Here is a 27,866-nt window from a genome sequence, read left to right on the forward strand (position 1 = left end):
TCAATCTCCTAGGTTGAAAGCAAATTCTATTTCCAATAGCATTGAAATACGTCACGAGATTTCCTTCTTTCTCATTGGCTTAATTGCTCTCTTGATGGGTGGACGGAATTTAAAATTAGAATAAAGCGCAAGACCCTTCTAAACATCAAATTTCATTAAGATCTGGTCACCCTTTCGTAAGTTACAAATACCTCAATTTTCACCGTACTGGATTCGCTCTCTTTGGGGAAGTTGGGGGGAGGGGTTCAGTGATTTGGCGAGTTTGGTGCTTCTGGACGTGCTGGGACGATGAAAATTGGTAGGCGTGTCAGGGAGCTGCACAAATTGACTTGATAAAGTCGTTTCCCCAGATTTGACCATCTGGGGGGCTAAAGGGAGAGGAAAAATTAGAAAAAATTAGGTATTTATAACATACGAGTGGGTGATCGGATCTTAATGAATTTTGATATTTAGAAGGACCTAGTGACACAGAGCTCTTATTTTGAGTACTGACCGGCATTAAGCCTCTTATTTTCCTTTTAAATCAATCTATTGATTCATAGAATTTTGCTAGAGCTCATACCATATGATCTTTAGGCTCTTCTGGCCTCGTTACAAGTGCCATATGAGCTCTTAGCTCTTGTTTTTCTGCCCATTGTGAAAATTCAAATGCTAAACTGTTTTCTTACTTGTAACCAACCAGATTCCAATGGTCAGCTGTTACCAATTAGACATGTGAAAAATTTAAAAAAATCTGTTCCGGTTATGTCAACCATGTATCTAGGACTTGTGCTTATTTTTCCTACTAAGTTTCATCCCGATCCCTCCACTCTAAGTGTCCTCCAAGATTTTAGGTTCCCCCTCCCAACCTCCCCTAACGTCACCAGATCCGATCGGGATTTAAAATTACAGCCCTGAGACACGATAGGTATTTTAACTTACGAAGGAGTGATCAGATCTTATGAAATTTGAAGTTTGGAAGGATATTGTGTCTCAGAGCTCTCATTTTAAATCCTGACCAGATCAGGTGACATTGGGGGGGGGGGGGGTTGGAGAGGGGAACCTAAATCTTGGAAAACGCTTAGAGTGGAGGGATCGGGATGAAACTTGGTGGGAAAAATAACAGAAGTCCTATATACGTTATTGACATAACTGGAACAGATCTGCCCTGTTTGGGGGAGTGGGGGTGGAAGGTTAATTCTGAAAAATTAGAAAAACTGAGGTATTTTTAACTTACGAAGGAGTGATCGGATCTTAATGAAATTTGAAGTTTGGAAGGATATCGTGTCTCAGAGCTCTTAATGTTAAATCCTGACTGGATCCGGTGACATTGGGGGAACTTAAAATCTTGTGGAGGGATCGGGATGAAACTTGGTGGGAAAAATAAGCACAAGTCCTAGATACGTGATTGGCATAACCAGAACGGATCTGCTCTCTTTGGGGGAGTTGGGGGGGGGGAGGGTTAATACTGAAAAACTAGAAAAACGAGGTATTTTTAACTTACGAATGAGTGATCGGATCTTAATGAAATTTGATGTTTGGAAGGATATCCTGTCTCAGAGTTCTTATATTAAATCCCGACCGGATCCGGTGAAGGGGAAGTTGGGGGGCGGTACCTAAAATCTTGGAGAATGCTTAGAGTGGAGGAATCAGGATGAAAATTGGTGGGAAAAATAAGCACAAGTCCTAGATACGGGATTGACATAGCCGGAACAGATCTGCTCTCTTTGGGGGAGTTTGGGGAAGGGTTAATTCTAAAAAAAATATTAAAAAGAGGTATTTTTAACTTACGAAAGAGTGATCGTATCTTAATGAAATTTCATATTTCGAAGGACCTCGAAACTCAGATCTCTTATTTTAAAACCTGACTGGATCCAGTCTCATTAGGGGGCAGGGGACCGGAAATATTGAAAACGGTTAAAGTGGAGAGATCAGGATTAAACTTGTGGAGAGAATAAGCACAAGTCCAAGACAGGTGACTGACATAACCGGACGGGATCCGTTCTCTTTGGTGGAGTTGGGGGGGGGGGGGGGTGATTCGGAAAAATTAGAAAAAATGGGTATTTGTAACTTACGAACTGGTAATCAGATCTTAATGGAATTTGATATATAGAAGGATCTTGTGCTTTAGAACTCTCTATTTAAATCTCGACCAGATCCGGTGACATTAAAGGGAGTTGGAGGGGGAAACCGGAATTCTTCGAAAACGTGAAAATCGAGGTATCTCACGAATGGGTGATCGGATCTTAATGAAACTTGATGTATAGAAGAATCGGAAATTGATGTAGAATCGGAATGATGTATAGAAGAAAAACCGGAAATCTTGGAAAACGCTTATAAATGTCGTAGATACGTGATTGACGTAACCAGACTGGATCCGCTCTCTTTGGGGGAGTTAGGTGGTGGGGTTCAGTGCTTTGGCAAGTTTGGTGCTTCTGGACGTGCTAGGACGATGAAAATTGGTAGGCGTGTCAGGGAGCTGTACAATTTGACTTGATAAAGTCGTTTTCCCCAATTCGACCATCTGGGGGACTGAAGGGAGAGGAAAAATTAGAAAAATTGAGGTATTTTTAACTTACGAGTGGGTGATCGGATCTTAATGAATTTTGATATTTAGAAGGAACCAGTGACTCAGAGCTCTTATTTTAAATCCCGACCGGCATTAAGACTCTGATTTTCCTTTTAAAGCAATCTATTGATTCTTAGAATTTTGCTAGAGCTCATACCATATGAGCTCTTGGCTTTTGGCTCTTCCGACCTCGTTACAAGTGCCATATGAGCTCTTAGCTCTTGTTTTTTTCTGAAGAAACATCCTCGATGTATGTTTATTTGTTTTGTTTTTTTTTCCCAGGGGCAATGGTATCAAACCGAAGGTCCAAGATAATTGGGAGGGCGCTCATTCAAACGTAAATTTAAAGCTCTTTTTTAAGTAACCATGCAGATTGCGTCAGGGGAAAGTCTTGTTGTTATTTTAGGGCACCAAACTACGACTTTACCCCGAAGAGGACGAATTTGCAATCAATTTAAAATCCTTATGAGGTAATTGATTTAAAAATATCAATAACTGTATTTTAGGCTTTCCAGTTCCAAAAGAAGTAATACCACAAAGCGACAGTACTGGATTCAGTCAAGTTGATTCGCTTTATTTGTAGCGACATTAGGCTACGTTTGGTAATCTGTCTTTGCGTATCGGCTGTAATGAGGGGGTGAGTCATTGTTTAGGTGGAGTTGGGCAGATTCCCGAAACAGATTCCCAAAAACATTTTAACGGACAAACTGCTTACTCTTCCTGAGGTTTCAGATAAATGTTGAAAGAGGTCGGTTGGGAGTAGGAATTAATTAAATTGGTTCTCTTTAAGACTAACATGTTACATTTCTCTATGTACCAGCACAGAGGTGGACAAGGCAAGGCAGGTCATCATCATCCCGCCAGGGAACCTCTTGGGGATGGTAAATACTGCTCGGAACTTAGTTTTCAGCAATTTTTGGTGGTATTATTTTCTTTTTCTATTTATATGAAGCACTTTAACGTATATAAAGAAATGTGTGTTATGTATTTATCGACAAGAAAATCATAATGTAGAGGCTGTGATGGCTTCAGTTATGTAGAAGATCAAAAGTCTCACAGAATTTCCATCCATACAAACAATAATACTCCTTTTCATCCAACCAAAATTCAATAGTAGTAATATTAACAACGACTTTTTTACCAAAGTTACTATTCACCTCTAATTTTTTAAGTATATTTAAATTTTATCCAAAATTAATATTGCAAATTTAAGCGTAGTACGGTACTTATCAACGTACAGTTATTATTTACATTTTAAAGGCTATTAACCAGGGATTCAAGGGACTAGTACCTCAAATTATATCTTGGTTCGGCCTGGGCATGATTTGGAAAACAATCAGAAATGAAAAAAAAAACTGCTTTTAAAATAAAAACAAGGAACAGATTTGAAAGCTATTTAAACAGATTATTCTTTATATGAAGGGGGCTGTCTCCTCCTTAACTCTTAACTGTGAAGTTTGGCTCTTTTTAAGTTTTTAAAGAAAACTTGCAATTGGACAGATAAGATTTTTCAAAGCACAATTTTTTTTATGAGCAAGGTGTTGAGAAGGGAGCAGTCCCCCTACTGAGTGATTTATATTTGTTTTAAGTTTTTAACTTGCTCCTTACTTCAGTTGAAAAACTTTTTCTATTTGTTCAATTACATTTCATGAAATGTAAAGTTTTACGAATACAATACTTTTGGCAACGCAGAAACAACGGTGAATATTTCAATGATCTCTATTTGGATTTTGATGGGTAAACAGTTCGTGGTAATGAACCGTAAGAAACGATCCGGCTCAATAGTAATCGAAACTTTAAATAACGGAATTTCGATGTCAACAGATAGATCAAAAGAATTGGCTTATTATTCTGATTCCAAATATAAAGTTTAATTAAGTTTAGTCTTACCCAACAAAAGCTATGGTTCTGAGAAAATTTGTCTGATTCTTGGAAAAATGGGGAAAGAGCCCCTCCAAGCTATAAAATTTTAGTGAAAATTATACTATTGGATTCAACGCATCAAAGAACCCTACTATAGAGGTTTCAAGCTCATATATGCAAAATTATGGAATTTTGTAATTTTTGCCAGAAGAAAGATTAATGTTGCCAAAAGAAGATATGTGTTCATTTGTTTCTTTGTTGTTGTTTCTTTTTCAAGGGGTGATCGCATAGACCCAGTGGACCTAAAACTCAGAGAGATGGTCCATTATAATGAAAATGAAAGGCACTTTTGTCCTTTTTAGGAGACCAAAAAACTAGAGGGCCACTAGGCCCCCTCCCACGCTCATTTTTTCACAAAGTCACCAGATCACAATATTGAGATAACCATTTTGTTCAGCATAGTCGAAAAACCTAATAACTGTGTCGTTTGGGACGACTTATCTAACGATTTTTCTGCTGGGAAATTTTTGCTCGGAGATAATTTTTCATGAGAGAAAAGTTTCCAGGGGGTTAAACTTTTTAGGGAGTTTTACGCTGGGTGAATTAGCCAGAATTCCTATACGAAATTTCTTTTTATGTCTTGCTTTCTCTTTACCGATTCAATTTTAGGCGTGGAGATGCTAAGGGTAGTTTTTCAGGGTAAATTTTCACCGGGATTGGGTTGCCCAGAGGATATCTCTGTTGGGAGGGAAATTTTTTGTGGAGGTAGAGTCAGGTATCCTGGCGCTATTTGAAAAATGATCAGGAATTAAATTAAAGTAAAACACGTTTTTTAAACTAAAAATAAGGAGCATCATTAAAACATAAAACGAACAGAAATTGTTGCGCGTACAAAGGGATTGTCTCCTCCTCAACACTTCGCTCCTTACGCTAAAGTTACGCTAAAGTCGTTTAATTAGAACAAATAGTAACTTTTTTTAAAATGCTGAAAAACTAGCGTGAGGAGCGAGGTGTTGAGGAGGGGGCAATCCCTCTCATATATGTAACAATTTCTGTTCGTTTTAAGTTTTGATGGAGCTCCTTACTTTCAGTTTAAAAAGCTTGTTTTTTTTTTATTTAATGAAGCTTAGAGACAAACATTTTTCTAAAGGCAATGGAAAAAGTATGTCAATTAAAGTAAAAGTATAGAAAATGAAAAAAACTATTACAAAAATACACAAAAACAATAGCCTACTTGCAAAAACTAAGATATTAACTCCCAGCATTCAGTTCTCTCGAGCAATGCCAAAGCCTTGGATGGATTTTTTTTTTACAATATCAATAGTTTTGAACTTGGTTATCAAACACCTAAATATTTGATGCCTTTAGACTCAATTGTTTATAAGAAGTAACCCATTTTCGAAGTGGTTTGTTCAAAGTAAAACATTAAAACTAAAATTAAGAAAATGCGGTAAATATTTTTAATTCAATATTTTTAATCTAATTTTTAATACTAAGAACCAATATATTCGACGCTTTATATTTCATAACTGTAAAAAAAAACAGATCTTTTCAAAGTGACAACTAGATAAATACAAACATTCCTGAAAAAAAAATTATAATAAAAAAACGTATCCGTTCAAAGGGAAAATACAAAATTTGCTATCATTGAAGGTACTATATCAAAAATTATAGCAAAAATGATCAAAAATGATAGCAAAAATGATCAAAAATGATAGCAAAAATGATCAAAAATGATAGCAAAAATTGACAGCAAAGTGGTTTCCTTGTGTTTTCTATAATTATACGAACTTTCTTGTGTACTAATAACTGCACTAATTACTAATAAACAAATACATATTTAAGATGACCATAAAAAGCTGATTCTTTGATTGAATGTTGCAATAGTTAGGCTCTTACACTTTCATTACTGACAAAGATCGTTATTTACTTACCATTCATTGCTGTGAAGAAATTAATTTTTTTTTGTTACTCCAACCAAATCATATATAAAACTTGTTTGTGGACAACTGGAAAGGGGTTAATCAGTCACAAAGTAGAACTTTAATTTTCCTTATCAGGAGTCAGGAGTCGAAATCTATTGGCAGGTAGCCGACAATAGGGCAATGCACATTTTTTCCGTAGCCTTTCCCTATTTTGCTCTTTTTCCTTTGGTTTCCTTATAATTAATTTATAGTCCTAAATTTCCGGAGGGGGGGAGGGTTATGGTCCTCCTGCTCCCCCTCCCTCCTTGCCGGCACCCATGGAACAAATTACCTTAGTGAATCACCATTTGGAAAATTATTAAGTCGATCACATTTCATTCACCATCGCATACTGATCGTTTCTCACAGTACTCACAGCACACTTTTTTGTTCACTTTGCATTCACGATTGCCTATTGACGATTTCTAACCGCATATGTATCCAGTGAATCTTTTTACTCTTTTTGCTTCTAATATGAATAAACCCTATCTTATATGCCTCTGGTAGATTAGACTTGTATCTCCCAATTTAATTGTTTTTTTTGTTTTTTTCACTTCTGATACTATGAAATTTTCACAAAGTTTTATTTCATTGGGCAATAGCAAGTAATTATCGTTTCACGTTTATCCCTTCTTCATTAGTCAACACTTGCTTAGTATCTGTCACGTGTTATGTCAATTTTGGTAATAGTTTCATGCAAGGTCGTATCCAGGATTTTCTTCGAGGGGGGTGTTCAAACCCCCAAACTCCATTGAATATGGCCTTGATCCATAGCCTAGACTTTAAATCTGTCCTTCTAAATGCTGTTGAAGGGATCATGCAATTTCTAATTCCAGTTTAAAGGATTTTTGGAGGCTCTCTCTCCTCTGGTGGTAAACCTTCTCTCTGGTCATATCTCACGCCCTTTCTAATATGTTTTTCCTGTAGAATGTAAGTCCAATTTCATCAATCACTGTCCTGGGTTTTGATTTAATTTATATTTCAGTTATTTTGTTTTTCGTTTTTTTTTGTGGTAAGTTAAACTACACTCCATGGGGATGGTTTTTAAACCAGTAGTCAAACAGTCTGTACGCAAAGTAGGGTACCGATCGCGTTGCTTTCTTTGCAATGATGCGCCTTTTCTTAAAAGTACAGGAGGTTTCAACCCGACCAAATCTTCCGTTTCTCGCTAAAATTTGTATTTTTCACCCACATGTGGTGCTATAGAGTGTAAAAATTCTGATGGACAATTCGGCCTCTCATTTCAAGTTTGTAAAAAAAAAAAAAAAAAAAAAAAAAAAAAAAAAAAAAAAAAAAAAAAAAAAAAATCTTTTGAGTATCTGGTACGGAATGCATCAAGTCACACCTTAATGCAATTTTATATTTTTTTGGAGTTTCTGATGGGCTAGAACAAAATTAGATCTACCCATTTGCTCCGCTTCAATGCATTACTTCAGTTTCAACATCAATATTATGCATTATTATCATCAGTATATATTATTAAATAAAAAAGTTTTTTTTTTTACTGAAAGTAAGAAGCGACATTAAAACTTAAAACGAACAGAAAATATTCCGTATATGATAGGGACTGCCTCGCTCTTTACGCTGAAGTTTTTTTTGTTGTTTTGAAAAACAACTGTGAGAAAGAGTCAAACTTCAGCGTAAAGAGCGAGGCGTTAAGCGATGTATATAAAACAATAATAATATATATTGATCAGGAATGAACCCCAGTATTTTTATTGGTGGTCAAGAGGGGTCCATTACCGGATAGTCAAGGGGCGTGGGATATATAATATTTTTCCACGTTATTGGGGGAAATGCACCCCCTTGTCCCCACAAACTACGCCCCGGATAGTGATGATACAATAGTTGATACAATGAAACAGTTCCCGGTAACGAACTGTAAGAAAGGAGCGACCCGGCTCAATAGTAACCGAAACTCTAAAGAACAAAATTTTGATACAAATAGGTACACCAAAAGAATCAGACCTTTATGCTGATTTTAAATATATAAATTTATCAAGTTTGATATAAATCAAGTTTAGTCCTACCCATCAAAAGTTACGATCCAGAGAAAATTTGCCTAATTTTTGCAAAAAAGGGGGAAACACCCCCTAAAAGTCATATAATTTAATAAAAATATCAACATCAGATTCAGCGTATCAGAGAACCCTACTGTAGAGGTTTCAAGCTTCGATCTGCAAAAATGTCGAATTTTGTATTTTTGCCAGAAGAAAGATCACGAATGCGTGTTTGTTTGTTGTTTTTTCCCCAGGAGTGATCGTATAGACACAGGGGTCCTAAAATGTCGCGACAGTGCTCAATCGAACGGAAATTAACCCATCTTAAACTCAAATGTGTGAACCTTACTAAAATACCAGCTATATCAGGCTTCTACTGAACAAGTTTCTCAAGGTTAAATGATGATTTCAAAAGTTCTCAATGTTAAACTTCTATGCTAGTGTAGTTTAGGCTAACCTAACCTAACCTGATTAAGGCATGTCAACCTAGTATTATGCTAAGATTCATAGATGGTGCTGCGGTTGAAGTCACTAATATTCTGCGTAAAAGAAATTTTTTAGGAGAATCACATCTGCACATTGGTACACAGCTCAATAAACTGTCTTTGAAAATATTTGAAGTTACAGCAAAAGGAAATATATTTAAACCTAATGGGAAGAAATTATCCAAAAATCTGTAAAGATGAAGTGTCAAATAATTTGTATGCAAAACTTAACGCATTGAAAAATCTGTTTACAATTTTAAAATCAGCTGTGAAAAGGTTGTATTAAAACCCCAGATGCAAATAAGAAGATATTTTCTCTGTTTTCTTTAGCTGACTCGCACGCTGTTCACGAAGTTAGCAAAGCCTTCCATAAATTAAGTGCTACAGTATGTAACTCTGGCAAGATATTCTTCTTATTGACTTTATGGAAAGTTCCCGTAGTGAACGATTCCAATTCCTTGTACAAACAATAGACATTATTGAAGGGAAGAAGTTTACATTTTTTCAGATCATTTTAAACAGTCAGTTGACTCATCATGGGCAAAAGAAATAAGTAATGCTTCAGTTTCAAAATACCACGTTTTCTCCATTTGAAATGATGCCACAGATCTCTTCTACTTTCGGTTTACTTCTTAGAATTTTGGAAAGAATTTAAACTAAGGTTAACTTATTTTTGAAAGCCACCAAGTACTTCATGAAAGTTTACCGAAAAGCTTAACTAACTTTATACATGACTAATCACTTTGTTGACGTCAAGTGGCCTTAGTGTTATCCGTGCAAACCGTCTGTATCCAGCCTAAGATTCTCAAAAATTGATTAGAATTAGATTTTTGGCAATTTGTTTTCTCAAATTATTTTAACCTGAAAATCCGGTCTGCACAAATTAGGGCTACGCAAGCTTGGGGAAATTCTTGGCAGGATAAGTAGTATTAGGTCTAGTTGACGTTATGCTGGTATTGGATACATGGGGTTTTTTAGCTTTCCTGTATTTTGAAGTCCCTGAAGGAACAAGTCTGTGATAACTATTTAAAAGATGTAAGCTCGGAAACAATTTTAGAGTAAGACCGAAAACTATGGACCTTTTCACTACCTTGGAAGGTCGTTAGAAGGGGCTGGTAATTTTGTCCTCACTAGCATCAGCTTCAACTCTAATCATTTCTTGTACTCTTTGTATCTCGTATTAAGGGTTGTCTTTTCTTCTAGTGAGAGATGAGGTTCTCCACGGTTGCCTTATTGTTGTTTTCCTGTCTACAGTCATATACACCTCTTGATATAACTGAAGATGTTTTTGGAGGCAATCGCTACTTCCTACCTGCTGCATTTGGAGACTTCAATTCAGACAAACTGACTGATTTAATCGTCATTCAAGAGGATGGTGTAAGTGTAGAAGTTCTTCTGGCTAGCAGTGAAAAACCATTTTTGCGGTCCGGAGGAGTGATCTGTCGCTTCAATCATACAAGTGTTGAAAGTATTGTGCCTGGTGATTTTGATGGTGACGGCCATATGGATTTGCTAGTGGTTGGAAGACAAGCAAAAGATAAGAAACATAAGAAAAGGCTTTATATTCAATGGGGCGATGGTAAAAGTCTTAAGTGCCAGAATGATGATAATGACACTATTTTAATATTAGAAGGACAACCGCTGGTGTTAGATTATGATGGTGATATGATTCATGATATATTTGGGGTAGATTACAATGGAGATGATCCAAGTGGGAGAAAATTTTGGATTTTTCATACAGATAGGAAGATACATCATAGCATAGTCATGGACAATAATGCAACATTAAGTATTCCCAATTCACACAGTTATATAGATCTAAACCAAGATTTTACTGCTGATTTACTTTTAACCGCAGATGATGGATATGAATATTGGATTAGAACTTATTCTGGATTCGAATTGAATAAAACGACTTCAAAGCCAGATGTGAGAAGGGGTGGAGCAATTGGGCAGTCGTTTTTCATGGATTTTGACTTAGATGGACGCATAGATCATTTAGTCCCCCTTTGTGATGATGTTGACTGTTTTAACAGCAGTGTGTTTGTATACCTCGGAGATAAATGGATTAATTTGGATTTGGATTTGAAAGATATTGAAGGGAATAAATGGAGTTTCGTGCATCCATCATCAACACAATACAAATACCTTGACACTTTGACATTAAGAGTTGGAGACTATAATTTAGACGGATATCCTGATATTATAGCTACACTCATTTTTAATGGAATGTACAAAATCTTTCTTCTTGAAAATTTTGAGTGCAAAGCATGCCCTCTTAAACGGAAACTTTCCTTGGGCTGGTCTTACTTTTATGAACTTAATTCTACAATAATGGGCACATTTTATGATGTAAATGAAAATGGCGTGTTAGATGCTATTCTTGTTAAACAAGGACCAGACAGGCTAGAAGCTGCTGCTATTCGGAATGTAATTGAGTATGATGCGTATTTTCTGAAAGTGCTTGTTACCTCTAGTAGGTGTCACTCTAATTGTTCTACTCCTAAAGGGTTAGCCTATGGAACCAATCTCCCTGGCCCTATGCTATGCTACAAAACGTATGCGAATGAAGGTAAATTTCGAGAATCTTGCGTTCCTCAGCTACCCCAGAGCTCTCATTTTGCTCTCCAACTTCCTTATGCGCTCTTTGGTCTTGGACGAATGCCAAATTTTGTTGAAACTTTGCAAGTGGGTGTCAGTGAGGGTAAATATCACGAGTGGACACAGATTATTCCTAATTCCCAGGTTGTTATTGTACCTCCCGTCAATGGTGATAAACGTTGGAAGGCTAAATTATTTGTAACCCCTAGTAGAGGGATTATGATGACGGCGATTGCCCTTGGTGGACTTATAGTATTTCTTTCTCTGTTAGTATTTTTGCTACATAAAAAAGAAAGAAAAGAAGATCGCATTGAGAAGCAACAAGAGGCTCATAAATTTCATTTTGATGCTATGTGATCGCCTGCTCTTTGCTTTATTCATATTTTCACGTGCTCTTTGTATTGTTACCTACTCTTTGTATTGTCACCTACTCTTTGCTTTATTCTTATTACCAGTATTTGGTCGTTTTTTGTTCATATAAATAAATACCGAATTTCCTTGTTCACCAAATTCAAACCTTGACTTCCCCTTTTTTTTTGCTTTCTATTAGAATGTCATATAATTATACCTCTGCACAGAGAGAGTAGTCTCCAACCAAGAATGGTTGGAAGAATCTCCCCTCCCTTGGAAAAGTAATTGGCCAAACAATACACCCATCTCCTTTTTAGGTAACGTACTCCCAGAGGAGTCTCCCTAGGGGAGCTCCACTAAGGCCAAATTTTAATTCATATGTGCATGTAATTTATTATTAACATATCAGAATTTCACTAAGTAATTTCTTTTTTTTATTATTTGGAACTAGGATAGTAACGCATCATGTGTTACTTAATAGCAGCAATTTTCCAATCATGTTAAATTTGTATTTATTCTTGAAGCTAACAAAAAACAGTGATTCAGTAATAACAAAACAGTAATAAAACGTAAGTGCTAGAACGAAAAACAGCAATAAAAAGTAAAAATAAAAGCAGTAAAAGAACGAAAGACAGTAATAAAAAGAGCCTCGGATATCTTGAAGTCTTAGCTCTCGGTCCTTTATCCCCGTCTAAAACGAGGGACTAAAAGCTTCAAAGGAAAAACGAATCAAATGACAAATTCAAAGGATCGTCCTGAACACTTTTAGAAGAAAGATTTTCAAATAATTCTGCTGAAATTTCCTATCCCAGTGCTCACAAATTTAGATTGTATCTCTTTTCTTTTTTGGGGGGTTAAATCTGTCTAATAGAAGCAATTTAGAGTTTGGTTCATTGCTACACTTAATGAAGTTTCTGTCTAGAATTTAGTTTTACAAAATAAATGCTGTCTTTTGAGGCTTTGGCGCATTTTACTTTGTAGTTGTAATTCAGGTTTAGATACTAAAGAGTAATATTTAATCTGAAATAAAAAATCTGGCCAAAGTTCAACAAACAGCGTAGAAGTAAAGCTTAATAATCAGTAGCGCTAATTAGTAAAAATGTTGGGGCAGGGAAGGCAAAATTTGTTTTTCAAAATTTATAGTGTACAGTTTGTTGTTGCTTTTTCAATTTTTCTCTGGACACACACAAAAAAGGCATTTTCAATTAAAATAGCTGAAAAAGGTTTTTTTTTTTATCAAAATGTTATATGATTTATCAATACACCAATTGACGCCTTCTGTTCGTAGTCAGTGGCAATTGCGAGAATTTGGATCTTAAAATTTTTAAAGTAGTAAGAATTTGATATAGAACTCTTCTTTCTGCAAGGTGTCGCTCTTGAAATCTGTATTAACTATGTACTCTTGAGCATTCAATTCTTCTTGAATTCAAATTCTTCTTGAGCATTTTAGAGTTAAAATTTTTGTTTAAAAAAACGACAATTTAAAGATGTGACAGTTAATACGACATTTTAAAGATAATTGATTAGGTTATTTGAAAGATACTGGGGGGGGGGAGCAATTCCGATTCAGCTAGTTGCTTATCAGAGCCGTACCAAGGGCTTATGGTGCCCGGAGAAAAAGCAATTATGACGCCTCGTCCCGAATCAAATATGAGCGAAAAAGCCATATCAAAATGAAAAGTCTGATCAAAGTGGGCAAATCCCCCGCCGCGGTCCCCCCCCCTTTCACCCAGCCACAGTACTCAGGAGTTTGCCCCGACCCTTTGAATGGCATGTCCTTATGATTCCTAATATGCCAGATAAAAAATTAAAAGCATTTAGGTACCTAAGCAAAAGTGCCATCTACTACCTTACCCAAGGTCTTAAGGTTGAACCAAATACCAATTATTTTGGTTCGACTGGATTCTCTCGTTTGGGCCAGCTAAAAGATTGAAGAAGGAAGCTGCTTCTCCGCACAGTTGTTTATATTTATATAAACCAATTTTATTACAAATTTATATAAACAAATTTTGTATATATTTACAAAATTCTACATAAACGTTTATGTTTATAAAGAACGTTTATGTCTTTTCAGTGAACTTTTAATGGTCTAAGTCAAGCTCGTGGTTGCGTTTCTGGGTTTGTGCGATCTAGGCGTGCTTCTAGGATAAAGTAAACTCAGTCATCGCGTTGGAAACTTTCAGCCTTTTTATGCTTCATACCCGTATTAGGTATATCCAAGGATTCTGTTCAGAAATAGATGAGCTTATAAATATCCCTGCTTTGGATGCAAGGGTTATTGATTACAGAAGAATTACAGAAGTGTTTGTTTGAACGAATAAACATTCAAAGCAATAGTTTTGTTCAGCTATAAATATATGGTTCCCACGTTTCACATTATAAATACATAAAAAAAAATATGAGATATCTTTCATCTAGTCTTGTTAGTATGCAACTATTCCTTTATCTTTGTGTAGTGGAATCCATAGACCTTTCACTGCCCAATCCTGCCCACAATGTTCAAAGTTTTATAATTTCTTAGACGACACTGTTTTTCCATTTACGAAAAATTGAGTAAAGTAAAAACGGATTTAATTTCTATAAAGCAGTGAACAAAAATAAAATATATAAACTATACTTTAACTAAAAAAATAAAAATACTCCGGATATTTCGGCCTTTTCCGTTGAGAAAGGCTCCCGGACGGGGGGCCGAAATATTCGGAGTATTGTTATTTTTTTAGTTAAAGTATAGCTTATATATTTTATTTTTGTTCACTGTTTTATAGAAATTAAGCCCGTTTTTTCTTTACTCAATTTTTCGTTAAAAGTTTTATGGCTACCATTTCTTTTATTTTCAGTACAAATCATCCATTTTTCGGCCAAGGTGTCAAGTCTGAAGATTTGCAGAAAACATTTTGCTCAATAAGAATATCTAACGATTTGACACCCTTACCTGGACCAGAGCCATCCTGGGACTCATAATGGAAGTGGCGTAGTCCCTCAGAATAGAACTCGAAAAGTTGCACAAAATCTTTAAATATCTATTTATAGTATATTTGAATGAATAAAGCTTCAAAGGCTATGGGACAGCCTTTAGTGGGAAAATAAAAATAAGATATTAGTTATCCAGGGGTTTGGCTATGGCTTACCCAAGATTTGCTTCTTTTGAGTGTTCAGGGGTCCTCGGCAAGAGCAGAACTTCAGAAGTGGAAGCAGAATACGACTAAGATATTTAAGACTTGAGGACTTAAGACTTGAGGACTTAAGACTTAAGACTAAGATATTTAAGACTTGAAAAGATGAAAGATTATGTTAAAGAGCAGATTTTTATTTAACGAAACTTTCACAAAGGAAGCAATTTCTCACTAATTGAATAATCCGTATATTTTTTTGAAAATCTAATGCCTGTTTGGAAAGAAGACAGCCTAATTGATCATTACTGTATCTGGCTATTGTTAATTTTTCATGCAAAATTTAATCATGCAAAAATAAATATTATGCATGTTGATAGAGACTCACCGAAACCAACCAGGACTTGGCCGCATCTGATCTGATCTGATCTCGATGAAATCTTGTTTTTCCAATCGTTTAGGTATCATGAACCTATTGTTTCTACCAATGGTGATTTAGATGAGGAACCTCAGCGCCGTATAATTAGTAGGTAACAAAAGGAAATGATGGGAAAACCATGCATAAGGAGACAAAAAGAAATATGACAATATCTAATGCCCATGTCCTGTCGGTCCTACTGCAGATGAATAACGCCTGGCTTTTGTCATCAACTTTATTGACATTTGTTGATGTGGTAAATGTAAAGTAAATAATGTGGTAAATAGATGTTCTATGATACTTTAGGGATGTAGTAAATAATAAATATCTTAGGTAAATAAAAGGTGTTAAAGATAAAGTTTCTTTATTAACCTAAATAGGAAACGCTAGCTGACTGCTGTGCAGGGTTGCCAACATGGTCAGTTCTTAAAGTGCTACAATTACCCGAATTTGCTTGCTACACAGCGATTATCGGTGCTATAGTAAAAACAAATATACCGTATTAGTGCTAAATAGCATTTTCGTACTATTTTAGCACCATTTTAGAAATCCTGAGCACGTGCAACCGGTGCTATACACAGTAAAATAATGTTAAAATAGCACTTTTGGGCTACAAGTGGCAACCCTGCTGCTGCACCTACTCTTAACTTTTGCTCTTTAATATTCTTCTTTTACTGGTAGATTTAGTGGTAAACTAGCTTTAGTGGTCTTTTACCACTAAGTGTTTAACGAAGTTTTCTTTTACTGGTAAACTGGCTTCTAGTGGTAAATAATAAATATCTAAGGCAATGAAGATAAAGATTCTTTTTTAAACTAAATAATAATAAGAATAATTTATTTATAACCTACTGCACAAAACAATGTGAGGATAGTGAAGTAAAAAGAGATAAAACAAAATAAACATCAGAAAAAAAAACAACACAAGAAAAGAAAACAAGACATTAATATGAAAAAATCAACAGAACAAACAGATGAGAACAAAGCTACAGTACAATAAATACAACAAGATCAATAGCTCAATCAACAAATATCAACAATATCAATCAACAAAATAGGAAACACTAGCGCAGGTATGTCGTGCCTGCGACAATCTAATGCCTGTTGTGAATCGAATCAAAACTATAAAATTCACAGGCAACCGGTAAACATTAATAAAGTTTAAATTTTATCGTTAAAATGCCGAGTAAAATAAGGGACAAATGATTTAAGATATCTTTCGGTATTAGAGCTGGGTAAATCATTAATAGTGGAAAAGTACTTTTTATTTGTTGGAGTCTTGTGCAACAACACGACAATTAAGGGGTTTCAAGTTGAGTTGTTACAGTGTATCATCACTTATTGAGTTAATTTCCTACGTATGAAAAGTTGGGTTCAACTCACTACAACACTGAGGTCTCAAGCTATTGACTCGTGTTTTGTATTAGGGCTTAAAAAATTGAATATAAAAAAATTTACTTTTACCAATATGGATTCGATTAGGTATTGTAATACCGATTTGGTCATATACTGTTCTATCATTTATTCATATATCGATGGTCATTTGTTCATATTCCGACAAAACTTATCAATTCTCAATCAACTCAATTATCAAAATGAAGCATATCTGTACATAGGCGGGGAGAAGATATTCTTCGCCATCCCGGCTACATATTTTAAGATAACAGTTGTAGTCTGCATGTTCATATTACATTGAGTCTTTCTTGTCTGTTGTTGCTTTTTTTTAAATAGCCGATTTGGTGATGAGCCCTCCTCTTCTGTGTGTAGTTAGGGAACCAAATTAAGGATAAATTAGTTTATCTGTTTTTAGAATGTTGTTCCTGATTGTACCATCATCCCTGTTAACAATTTCAATTTAGAGGTCCACTTCATCGAAGACCTGTGTCAAACTTCAGAAGATGAAGTTAATCCTTACTTAAAAGGAGGTAAGCCATGATAAATTTGGTAATGTGTTTTTAACAAAGTAAGCTGTTTTTTTTTGTTTTTTTTTCGTGCAATTAGATACTTTCACACTTCTAGAGAACCTTTTTTTCTATTGTTCCTCGACTTTTCAAACGAAGTAAAATGCTTGGTCTATAGAATTGATTGTACTCTTGAAGGGCTGTGGAATAGGTCAGCTCGTGTATACACGTAGTGGATTAGTATGGTGAGGAAGAGAAGATACTGGGTGCAGCCTCGTTGGAACATGTCTCTGTAACATACGACGAAGAATATGGAGTGTCTTGGGATCCTTTAATTTTAGGGTCCACGATATTTGTAGTCTCCTATTTATATATCGACCTATCTTTGATGGGTCGTGGTTGTCACATGAGCGAATTGATGCGGGGGGAGGGGGGGAATAATGATTGCAGGAACTCGTTTTCTTCAATTTCTTTTGGTTTTAGTTTAACTCCCTTTCTTGGTATTGGGTGTCGCTTGGTTGCCTGTAAAGCTGTTTCGATTGTCTATGACCTGTCAGTGACAGAATACCCTGGTTATGGATTTGCAATTGCAAATGATCGTAGCAGAAGTTTGGAGATTACAACAAGGCTAGTCAACATTGTTTTTCCCAGACAAATAGTATTAACCTAGGAAACAAGTTTAATGATGTATGTCAGCATTTTAGAAACACAATAGACGGTGAGATTTATAAAAGATTCTTTTTCTTGATTTTTTTTGAATAGATGGCGTAAATGAATGAATGATATATTTCCAGATTAAGATTCGTCGGTCTTGATTAACTTTAGTTCTTGACTGCTTTGGGAAGGACTACGTTCTTCTATTTCTTGAGGTAGCCCATTCTTGAGGTAGGGGCAGTTTTCAGTTGTATCTGCTCAAGCAAAAGGGTCTAAAAAATATTAGCGTGATCTAAAAAAGGTCCAAAGGTGAATTAGGGTTTAATGGGAAAATATTCCCCGTTTACTCTTTGTTCGTCAAAAACAAAGAGATAAAACGTACTTAAGAAACTAAAATGATTTTTGCGGCCAAAACGGTCCAAGACTGGATTTGTGTCAAGCTTATTGGGACCCTGGGGCCAACGTTGTTTTACATTTTTTATAAAACAATGAAAGTTTTTGAAGAAGAAACTTTTTCTTATTTTTTTGGTGAATGGTTTTTTGGAAAAGTTTCGAAGAAGAATTTTTTTTTTTTTGGTGGACGGTATGTATAGTCAGTGTGGTCTCAGACCGTATATTATTTACTTTTCATTTGTTAAACGAAACTGTAAACAAATTTTTAGGTAGAGGAGTATAAAAAAGGAGACGTCTATTAAATTGAGCTGGAAGCTACAGAAGAGCCTTTGTTTTTATCTAAATTGAAGTAAAATCGACTAGTTATATTTGGAATCAGCATAAAAAGCCAATTCTTTTGATGTTATCAATTGTTATTGATATTCATTTTTTTATATTTTCGGTTACTTTTTGCTGAGTCTTTTTTTTTTTAATCGAGTCGCTCCTTTATTACAGTTCGTTACCAGGAACTGTTTGAAAAAATTGAAAAAAGCTTTAACCAAGAAAAAAACTATTTCAATTAAAAATGAACACACATTATTTAAAAAAATATTTTTTACGAAAGAAAGTTTTCTACGAAAAGTAAAGATCATCAGTCAAATAGCGATTTAAGTGTAAAATGAGCATAAATTGCTATCAGTACATAAATGAAACTCTGAAAGTTACCTCTTTATAGCCTTAATAAATCCAAAATCGCTTAGACTTCCAGAAACGAATACTAATATATATATATCAAACTGTCACTCAACATTTCATTAGTTCTTTTCAATGATTTTGGTTATTATGGTGGTTTTAATTTTTATTTTTGTTAAAGTTATGACTGATTAAAACATACAGCTCGAAATAAAAATTGTTTTACAGTTTTTTTTTACTTTGTTGTACGAAAATTGTGTTTTTTGTCTCTTGTCTTTAGCTTGTGTTGGTGATATAAAGAAAAACCTTATTTATTCAGAAAAAAGTAAGTTTTGGCAAAAATGGAGTTTTTTTTTTGTTCTGACTTCTGACGTGGACGGTAAATTTTATCAAACAGTTCGTGGTAACGAACCGTAGTAAGGAGCGACCCGGCTCAATAGTAAACGAAACTCTAAAAAACGGAGCTTCGATGCTAAAAGATATATCAAAAGAATCAGATTTTCATGCTGATTTTAAATATATAAGTTTCATCAAATTTAGTCTTTGTCATCAAAAGTTACGAGCCTGAGAAAATTTGCCTTATTTTGGAAAATAGGGGGAAACACCCCCTAAAAGTCATAGGATCTTAACGAAAATCACACCATCGCATTCAGCGTATCAGAGAACCCTATAGAAAAAATTTCAAGGTCCAATCTACAAAAATGTGGGATTACGCATTTTTTGCCAGAAGACAAATCACGGGTGCATGTTTATTTGTTTGTTTTTTTTTCCCAGGGGTCATCGTATCGACCAAGTGGTCCTAGAATGTCGCAAGAGGGCTCGTTCTGACGGAAATGAAAAGTTCTAGTGCCCTTTTTAAGTGACCAAAAAATTGGAGGGCACCTAGGCCCCCTCCCACGCTCATTTTTTCTCCAAAGTCAACAGATCAAAATTTTGAGATAGCCATTTTGTTCTGCATATTCAAAAACCATAATAACTATGTCTTTAGGAATGACTTACTCCCCCACAGTCCCTGGGGGAGGGGCTGCAAGTTACAAACTTCGACCAGTGTTTACATATAATAATGGTTATTGGGAAGTGTACAGTCGTTTTCAGGGGATTTTTTTTTTTGGTTTCGGGGGTGGGGTTGAGGGGAGGGGGCTATGTGGGAGGATCTTTCCTTGGAGAAATATATCATGGGGGAACAGAAATTCAATGAAAAGGGCGCAGGATTTTCTAAAATTACTATAAAGAAAAAACAATGAAAAAATAAACATGGAAAAGTTTTTTCAATTGAAAGTAAAGAGTAGCATTGAAACATAAAACGAACAGAGATTATTACGTATATGAGGGGTTCTAAAAATACTTTAGCATAAAGAGCGAGGTATTTAGGAGGAGATAAATACCTCGCTCTTTATGCTATAGCTTTCTGATTCAGGGGCCATTCTTAAAGAATTGGGACAAAACTTACGATTTAGTGTAAAGAACGAGGTATTAACGAGGGTACAAACCCCCTCATATACATAATAAGAATTGAAGAATATAAAAGTTTGTTACGCAAGTTAATTCTTAAGTTACGTATATATTTTACTAATAAAAAAATTCGTGAAAAATTAAAATTATAGTTGCCTTTTTATGTAACCGAAAAATTGCATGGCAACTAGGCCTCCTTCCCCATCCCTTATTTCTCAAAATCGTCTGATCAAAACTAAGAGAAAGTCATTTAGCCAAAAAAAGGAATTGATATGCAAATTTCATTTAATAATTTATGTGTGGAGAATCAAAATCAAACATACATTAATTCAAAAACGTTTTACATAAAAAAACTAGTTTTTTTAACTGAAAGTAAGGAGCGACATTAAAACTTAAAACGAACAGAAATTACTCCGTATATGAAATGGGTTGTCCCCTCCGCAATCCCTCGCTCTTTACGCTAAAGTTTGACTCTTTGCCACAATTCTGCTTTTTAAAACAATTAAAAGCTTTAGCGTAAAGAGCCACCACTCACCTACGCTACGTAGGTGAGTGGTGGACTACCTTCGAGGTAGATGAGGGCTTGATGAGTTTTCTTATTACCTTCCTTTTTGTTCACTTAATGATCCTCTTCCATGTTTAATGCAAGCAACTTGGTGTTCAAAAGAGAAAGCTACTAACTGAATGTTAACTCCTTCAGTCAACATAAAATCCGTATGCTTTAAAGCTCTTGGAGATAATTTTGACCTAACCTAAGACTTAAGTTCCTCTGGAGCCATGTGGTTTAGTGGTGCCTATGGTATCGACAAAGACTCTCCACTCGTCCCAAAGTGGTGCTGTAGTGAGGACATCCTCCCATTCAGGTAAATTTTAAAGACATAGTTTTTGAACAGGTAGAATGTTCGTCTATAAGGTTTATGCTCCCACTGAAAGACTTAGTATGTTATTAATATGCTGTCGTATACCGTTTTTATTTCTGAACAAATATTGAAAATTTTGCTGTCAGACGGTAGCTGAGATTCAGTTTTATACATTTACCGACTTTGATTTTTAAAATGTGATATACAGACTTCTTTAGATCAAAAATAAGTTCAGAGGAGTTTGTTGAAATTTGCCGAAAAAGAATAATTTTCTAAGCAAGTCTAGACTCTTCTCGGGGAGAAATTCTAAGTAATATCATAATTCTGGCTTTGTGAATATACCTGAAACAAGTGAATCCAACAACATGAGTATTTTATCCTTTTGTTGTAAGTTACAGCTGATGGCTTGTTGTGAAATTGCTAGTTTAAGAGGGAATATATACCTTAAAAAATAATAAAAGACCTGAACAAAACACCTTGTTTTTTTGTTTTGCCTGATCAATGGATTGTAATGAGTTCCTTAAAAAGAAAAACCAGACCTGTCTGATATAGCATCAGATTACTTTTTTGTCCATATTTTGTGATTTGAGGATTTTTTTAATTGGGTTGAGTTTGTGTTGTGAGTTATATTTCATGTTTTAGGAATTGAACAAAGTGAGGTATTTACTAATTGTTATACAAGGAAACAGACGTATACTGCATGTTTGGAACGATCCTTATTCCCAAAGAGACATTGTGAGGATTGCCACTCCGTTTCTACAGCCTTTTCTAATATTGAATGGTCTCCACCCTTTCAAGGATCGGGTACCAAAAGGCAAGTTAATCCTTTTGTTACGCTTTTGCTTATATTTGTCTTTTCAGTCGATCAAATCTTTAGATCACTTACCCGTTAAAAGGTATGGTATTCATCATCTACAAATGATGTTAGGCTGTTGGTTGTTGAAACAGAGGTAGGCAAGGTTCTAGCAAGACATTTTATAAGATAGACGTTTTCAAACAGTTCATGGTAATATACTTGTAAGGAGCAACTTATGCTAGTAATAACTGAAACTCTAAAAAAAGAATATTTTTTGCCAAAGAATTTGATTTTTAGGCTGATTTCAAATGTATAAAATTTATTAAGTTTACAATTACCCATCAGAAGCTACAGGCTTGAGCTAATTTGCCCGATTGTCGAAAAAGGGGGCATATGTTCCCCAAAAGGCGAGTGATCTTGTTGAAAATCAAAGTTTCAAATTCAATCTACTATAGAACCTATAATTATTGTTCTATAATTATTTATATATTTATATTTACATATTTATAGTTCTATAATTATTATAGAACTATAATTATTATATAATTATAATAGAACCTCTATTATTGTAGAGATTTCACGCACCTATCTGTAAATATGTAGAATTTTGCATTTTTGAATAAAAATGGTGGATTTGTGTTTTTTGTCGTTTTATTTTTCAGGGCTGATCGTATTAAATCAATGGGCCTGAACAATTAGAAAAGAGGTCATTTAAACGTGAGTCAAAAGTTCCAGTGCCCTATTTGAGTAATTAGAAAGATTGTGTCATGGAAAAGTAGCTTTTCTGCCATTTTGTTGCACCAAACTATAAATTTGCCCTTAAAAGGACCAAAGTGCTATCGATTAAAAATTCTGAGATAGCCAACCGCTTTACAAGTAATGCCTCTTAGTCGCAAAAGAAGTAATACTGCACGGCGGTACATTCCTATCTGAAGTAACTTACTCCATACAAGATCAATGATTGATATAGACATTCTAAACAGAATAGATAGAATAACCAAGTTTCATGGTTTTATTCAGAGTTAAAAAAAAGTTTGGAAGAATAGGATGATAAGTCTGTGAACCAGGATTAGAATGTTGGAAACTACAGTAATGGCAGTGACCTAATATGGTTCTAAAGCATAGGTGCTCCGAAAAACGGAGGAAGATTTACTAGATTTTTTCAAGAGAATTGTTTACCCTACTGATTGTTTTGTTTACCCTACTGACTCACCGTATTTTGAACAGTAGGCTCTACGAAAAGTGTGGTTCGATTTCACTTTCTAGGGCTATAATAAGAAACACGTTGAGATGGCTATGGCGCGTTCTGCGGATGAAAGATGACGGATTGTCCTTTTCGACACATGGTTAAGGGCTAAAAGGAAAGCAGGCCGTCTGCGCCTGGGGTGGGAGGGTGTCGTAAAGAAAAATTTAAGGGAAATGAGAACTTCCTGGGAGGATGTAAAGAGGGAAGCTTTGAAAAGATAGGGAGGGAGAAGGAATGTACGTAGCTGTGTTGGCCTTAAGTAGCTTGGTATTATTATGAGTTGTTAGTAGTAGTATTAGCAGTATTAGTCTTTCTGAATTTTTATTTGATATCGGGTTTAAGATGAAGGAGTAACTTTTTCCTGAAATGCTCAATTAGTATATTTTCTATGTAACAATAACTAACAATGCTGCTGCCAAACCTTAAGCTGGGTTTGAACCTCCCCCCCCCACATCACCCCCCAAAAAATGTTTGTTCGACTCGTAAAAACTTTACTGTTAATACTAACAAAAAAATTCTACAGTAACAAGCTGCCACAGTCCAATGGAGCTCGGACTTCCTAATCGCTTGGGATATTTCCTTGTGACCTCTTCATGCCTCATTTTAGGACGTCCTGCTTTCCGTTAGGTCTCAGAAGGATTTTGAAAAAGCATATTATTTGGCAACCTATTAATCTTGATTATAGTTCTTATATCAGTTCCAAGTACTTATTATATACCTCCTTTTCGTATCCTTTATGTGATATCGTTCAAACATTTGATATAAAATGGTTCAATGTCGTTCATTTGTTTGATGTAAAATCGTTAAATCGACTTTAAACTATTCTTTGTCATTTCTACTGGTAAAAATCAACCAGATCTTTCTTATTTTTATAACTGCCTGTGTTTCAGAGCCATGCTTGACCAGTGTTATTGTTGGGCCTTCGTCTTAGTATCCCAATATAGTACTGTCAATCTAAGGTTTAACCCCATAAAAATTGTAACAGTTTTGATTTTGGTACCATTAGGACGGGAAAAAATTGTCTGCAACATACAAAAAATCGACCAAAATCATAGATCCAAAATTCTTCTAAAATGACGCGCTTTTTGAAAAAAAAACTTTAATTTGCACATATAGAAAGTCAGTAATAGGTAACTTTGATACGTAAATCACGAATATGCACATTTTTTTTGTTTCGAACGCCCAAGTTCAGTCCATCCCCTCCTGTTCATAAATCAAGCGCTGATATAGGTCTGAGAACATGACGACTCCAAATTCTTTGAATCCAACAAAGAACCTCTCACAGCTAGCCTAATCATTAATTTTAATTTCTACAAAAATCGCAGATAATATGAAATTGCAAAAAGATTGGAGATTCGTCACATTTTTTGAATTATCCATATGTGTTCTTTATCTAGAATTTGGACTTGAGTATTAGAGAAACTAGTTCCTCTACAAGATTTGCAAGCAGTGTCGCGTTTGATGTCGTTTCGAAGACAGCTTCATCGGTCACTATCACAGGATCCCTTACAACGACACTTCCAGACGATGAGAATTTTCTTTGGTACCGCTGGAAGACCCGCGAGGATAGCATGCCGTTCTGGAGTCTCCATGTCCAATTCTCAGGATCAAGGGCAGAGCTCTGAAGCCCAATGCAATCTTGTACTTGAAAAAGGATCCGGAAACAGTGACATTTTGCTGCTGCGGAAATAGGAGGTAGATCTTAGGGATGGACGAAGGTTGTAGATGTTGTAATTTTCTGCTGAAAGAGATGGTGTTGGTTACTTTTAAGATTGTCAGTAGATATTCCACCGTACAAAGTAGAAAGTGCAGCCTCCCCCGGTGCTTTAATCTCTTCTTTTGAAGCATCACTTCAAGAAAATGTTGAAATATTTTCCTTAAAGTTTTCGTTGTTTCTCAGCCGTTCAAGTGCAACCCCTTTGCTAATTCCATGGAGACGGGGATTTGTGTTGTAGCCAAGAATTTGGTGAACAAAAGTAAGTAGTTTTCAGGCTTCAGTCCCAATCTTCTTAACAATAGCTTTGATATCCCAAGTTGTACCTGAAGTGATTGCCGTAGGTTCACTGTACATGAGACCTTGTGGTGCTCAGGAACACAATGATAAAGTAACAACATCGTCAAATCGATATTGTCATCGATAACTGCAGTGTCACAATTCTTTGAACACTTAACCACTGTAAGCACAATAAGCAATTCAGCTTTAGCTTGGATGGTTCTCAGACTTTTGTCTCGTAAATAATCAGAAAGTATATTGAATGAACGGGCCTTTTTTTTTTTTTTTTGGCACAAAAGAAATTCCTCTTTATTCGTGGTCAGTTTCATTTTCGGGCTAAACAGTACTTCCTGTCCAGTGTACGGTTTTGCTTAAGATTAGTCATATTTACTGTTGAAGCAGCGATTTCGTAGCCATTGAAGACAATAATGGTGTTGGATATTTGTTCGAAACGTAGTTCCATTATCGGTCTAAGCTCTTCGAATGTTTCTGTCTTTGCTTCATAGGGTGCAAGGTGTATGTCACAGCTTCACAGTTTCAAACGAACAAATTCACAGTTTCAAACTTCTCATTAGTTCTTGTTCTATTACCGAATCTATAGATAAATCGGCCCAAAATCTGTCCGATTTTCTTACAACGTGTGAGCCTTATCTGAAAGACTGGAAAAGTGTTTGGCTTGTATGTTCAATTCTGTTCATTTGCTATAGGTACAGCTTTGCCGACTTCGTGTAATTGTTGGGACTAACTGCAGCGAGGTAAGATAGCATGTTGGAATCTGTTTCCAAATGAAGTTTATATTGATTTGTACGATCAGCTATGAAGAAGTTTGGGAGAACGGCAACCATGTCTATGTACTGCTTCTAGAGTTTTTATGTTCGAGTCTCGTGACTTCGCTCCGATTTAAGATCCGCCAGAGAAGCTTTGACTTTATGAGACTTGAAGACTAGGAGATATGTTCAACAGAAGCTCGTTCATCCATTACTTCCTCATGTTAGTCTTTGATTTCACTAACCTCAACCATATTCAGTGCAACTTCTTTATTCAATTCTAGGTTTTGCCTCGTCTACAAGTTCTTTTATCAGAATCGATTGAAGTGTTGCATCTACGATGGTGTGGGCTTGCAGTGCTTGAGAAAGAGCCTTATTCGTTTAAAAGGATAGGAACTGTATCGAAAGCGTACGTTAATTCAAAGATTTCTTGCGAGTTCAGATCCATCCATCAAATATCCAATGGCACAGACAGAACTCATGAGGGTTTGGAATCCTCCTAGTCTAACCAATACTTTTGCAGCGCTACTTCCAGGTCGTTCTGCAACAATGATCTTCATGGACTTCTACCACAACGGCTGTTGAAAGGTTAAGACTGAAGTAAAATTGTATCATTCGCCCTGATGGATAATGAATGTAGAATAGAATAGAACAGAATTTTAATTTAAAATTTCTTTCACAGCGTGGTGGCCAAAAATGAATTGTATGCTTTTTTAAAGAATTAAAAAAGAGATGAGTCAAAATTTAGTTAAAAAGTCGAAAAGAAAAAATAGCTAGATAATAAGAAAATTAATGACCAGTATTCCTGGCTATTATGCAGCTCTACCAAACCCTTCCCATATCTTTCATGTTTAGCGAGGATGGGAGTCAGTTTTGGGTCTTTTTAGGATTTTTACGGACGGTCTGTTGCAGGGAGAAGGTTGGGTTCGGGGATGATGGAACATAGTCGGGGGACAGACAGGGTCTTGGTACCGTAACGAAGGCACAGTAGGTGCCTTCTCTTGGTCAACGTGGTGAACTTGAACTTACCTAGTAGGTAGTGATATGGAACCTTCCATCCACTATTTATGGAGAAGATCCTTAGGGGGACTGAAGCATTTTATCAAAAGTTTTAGTTGGGAAACCAAATAGGAAGCTTGTATGAGGATGTTTTGAACATGGTTTAATGCATGTGACAGAGATCTTGGGAGTAATAGGGCTTGTGAAAGAAGGGAGTGATTTAATAAAAAATTAACTGTCATAACTGACGATTTATTCGTGTTAATTTTCATCTTTGACAAAGGAGCCTTCTGTATGTCATCGTCAAGTAATGTCATAATTGAGCTTTTAATATTTCGTCGAAAAACCTCAAGTGCAGACAGGTCGTCCACATACTTCCATCGCTCTGTGTGATCAGTCTTGAGGCTATTGCCCATAAGGAATAAAATGGTACCCCTCAGGGCTCACCGGTGGACCCCACAAAAGATAGGCAGATAGGATTGGAATAAATATTTTTATATTTAAGCACTTGAGAACGATTTGTTAAAAAGGAGGCAATAATTTTAACTAGAAAGGGACTCAATTGAAACTCCGTCAGCAGTTTATTTACAAAGATATTGTGGTGAATTAGAACATTTTCTGGTGATCAATTAATCGAAGATTCAACCATGTTTCAAGGTTTTTCAGAATGGTGTCAAAAAGGCTAACATGGTAGAGCGAAGTAGATGTCTCATTAGGTTTTCAAACTATTGAAAGTCAATAAGTTCAAGAATCTATTCCTTTAACCAATTAGCTATGAAACCCTCGTACATTTTTT

At 35.6% G+C, this 27,866-nt stretch overlaps 1 protein-coding gene across 1 annotated transcript in view; it reads left to right on the top strand.

The window, feature by feature from the left end:
• The window catches only part of LOC136027654 (uncharacterized), a 134,035-nt gene that overhangs the window by 56,628 nt on the left and 49,541 nt on the right, over positions 1 to 27,866 (top strand). The window contains exons 3-4 of the mRNA XM_065705083.1: positions 17,148 to 17,262; positions 21,912 to 22,083. Of these exons, the coding sequence (XP_065561155.1) occupies positions 17,148 to 17,262; positions 21,912 to 22,083 (287 nt within the window). The remainder of the gene's footprint in view (positions 1 to 17,147; positions 17,263 to 21,911; positions 22,084 to 27,866) is intronic.

This window comes from Artemia franciscana, chromosome 5, assembly GCF_032884065.1.
Source record: "Artemia franciscana chromosome 5, ASM3288406v1, whole genome shotgun sequence".
Classification (NCBI taxonomy): Eukaryota; Metazoa; Arthropoda; class Branchiopoda; order Anostraca; family Artemiidae; genus Artemia; species Artemia franciscana.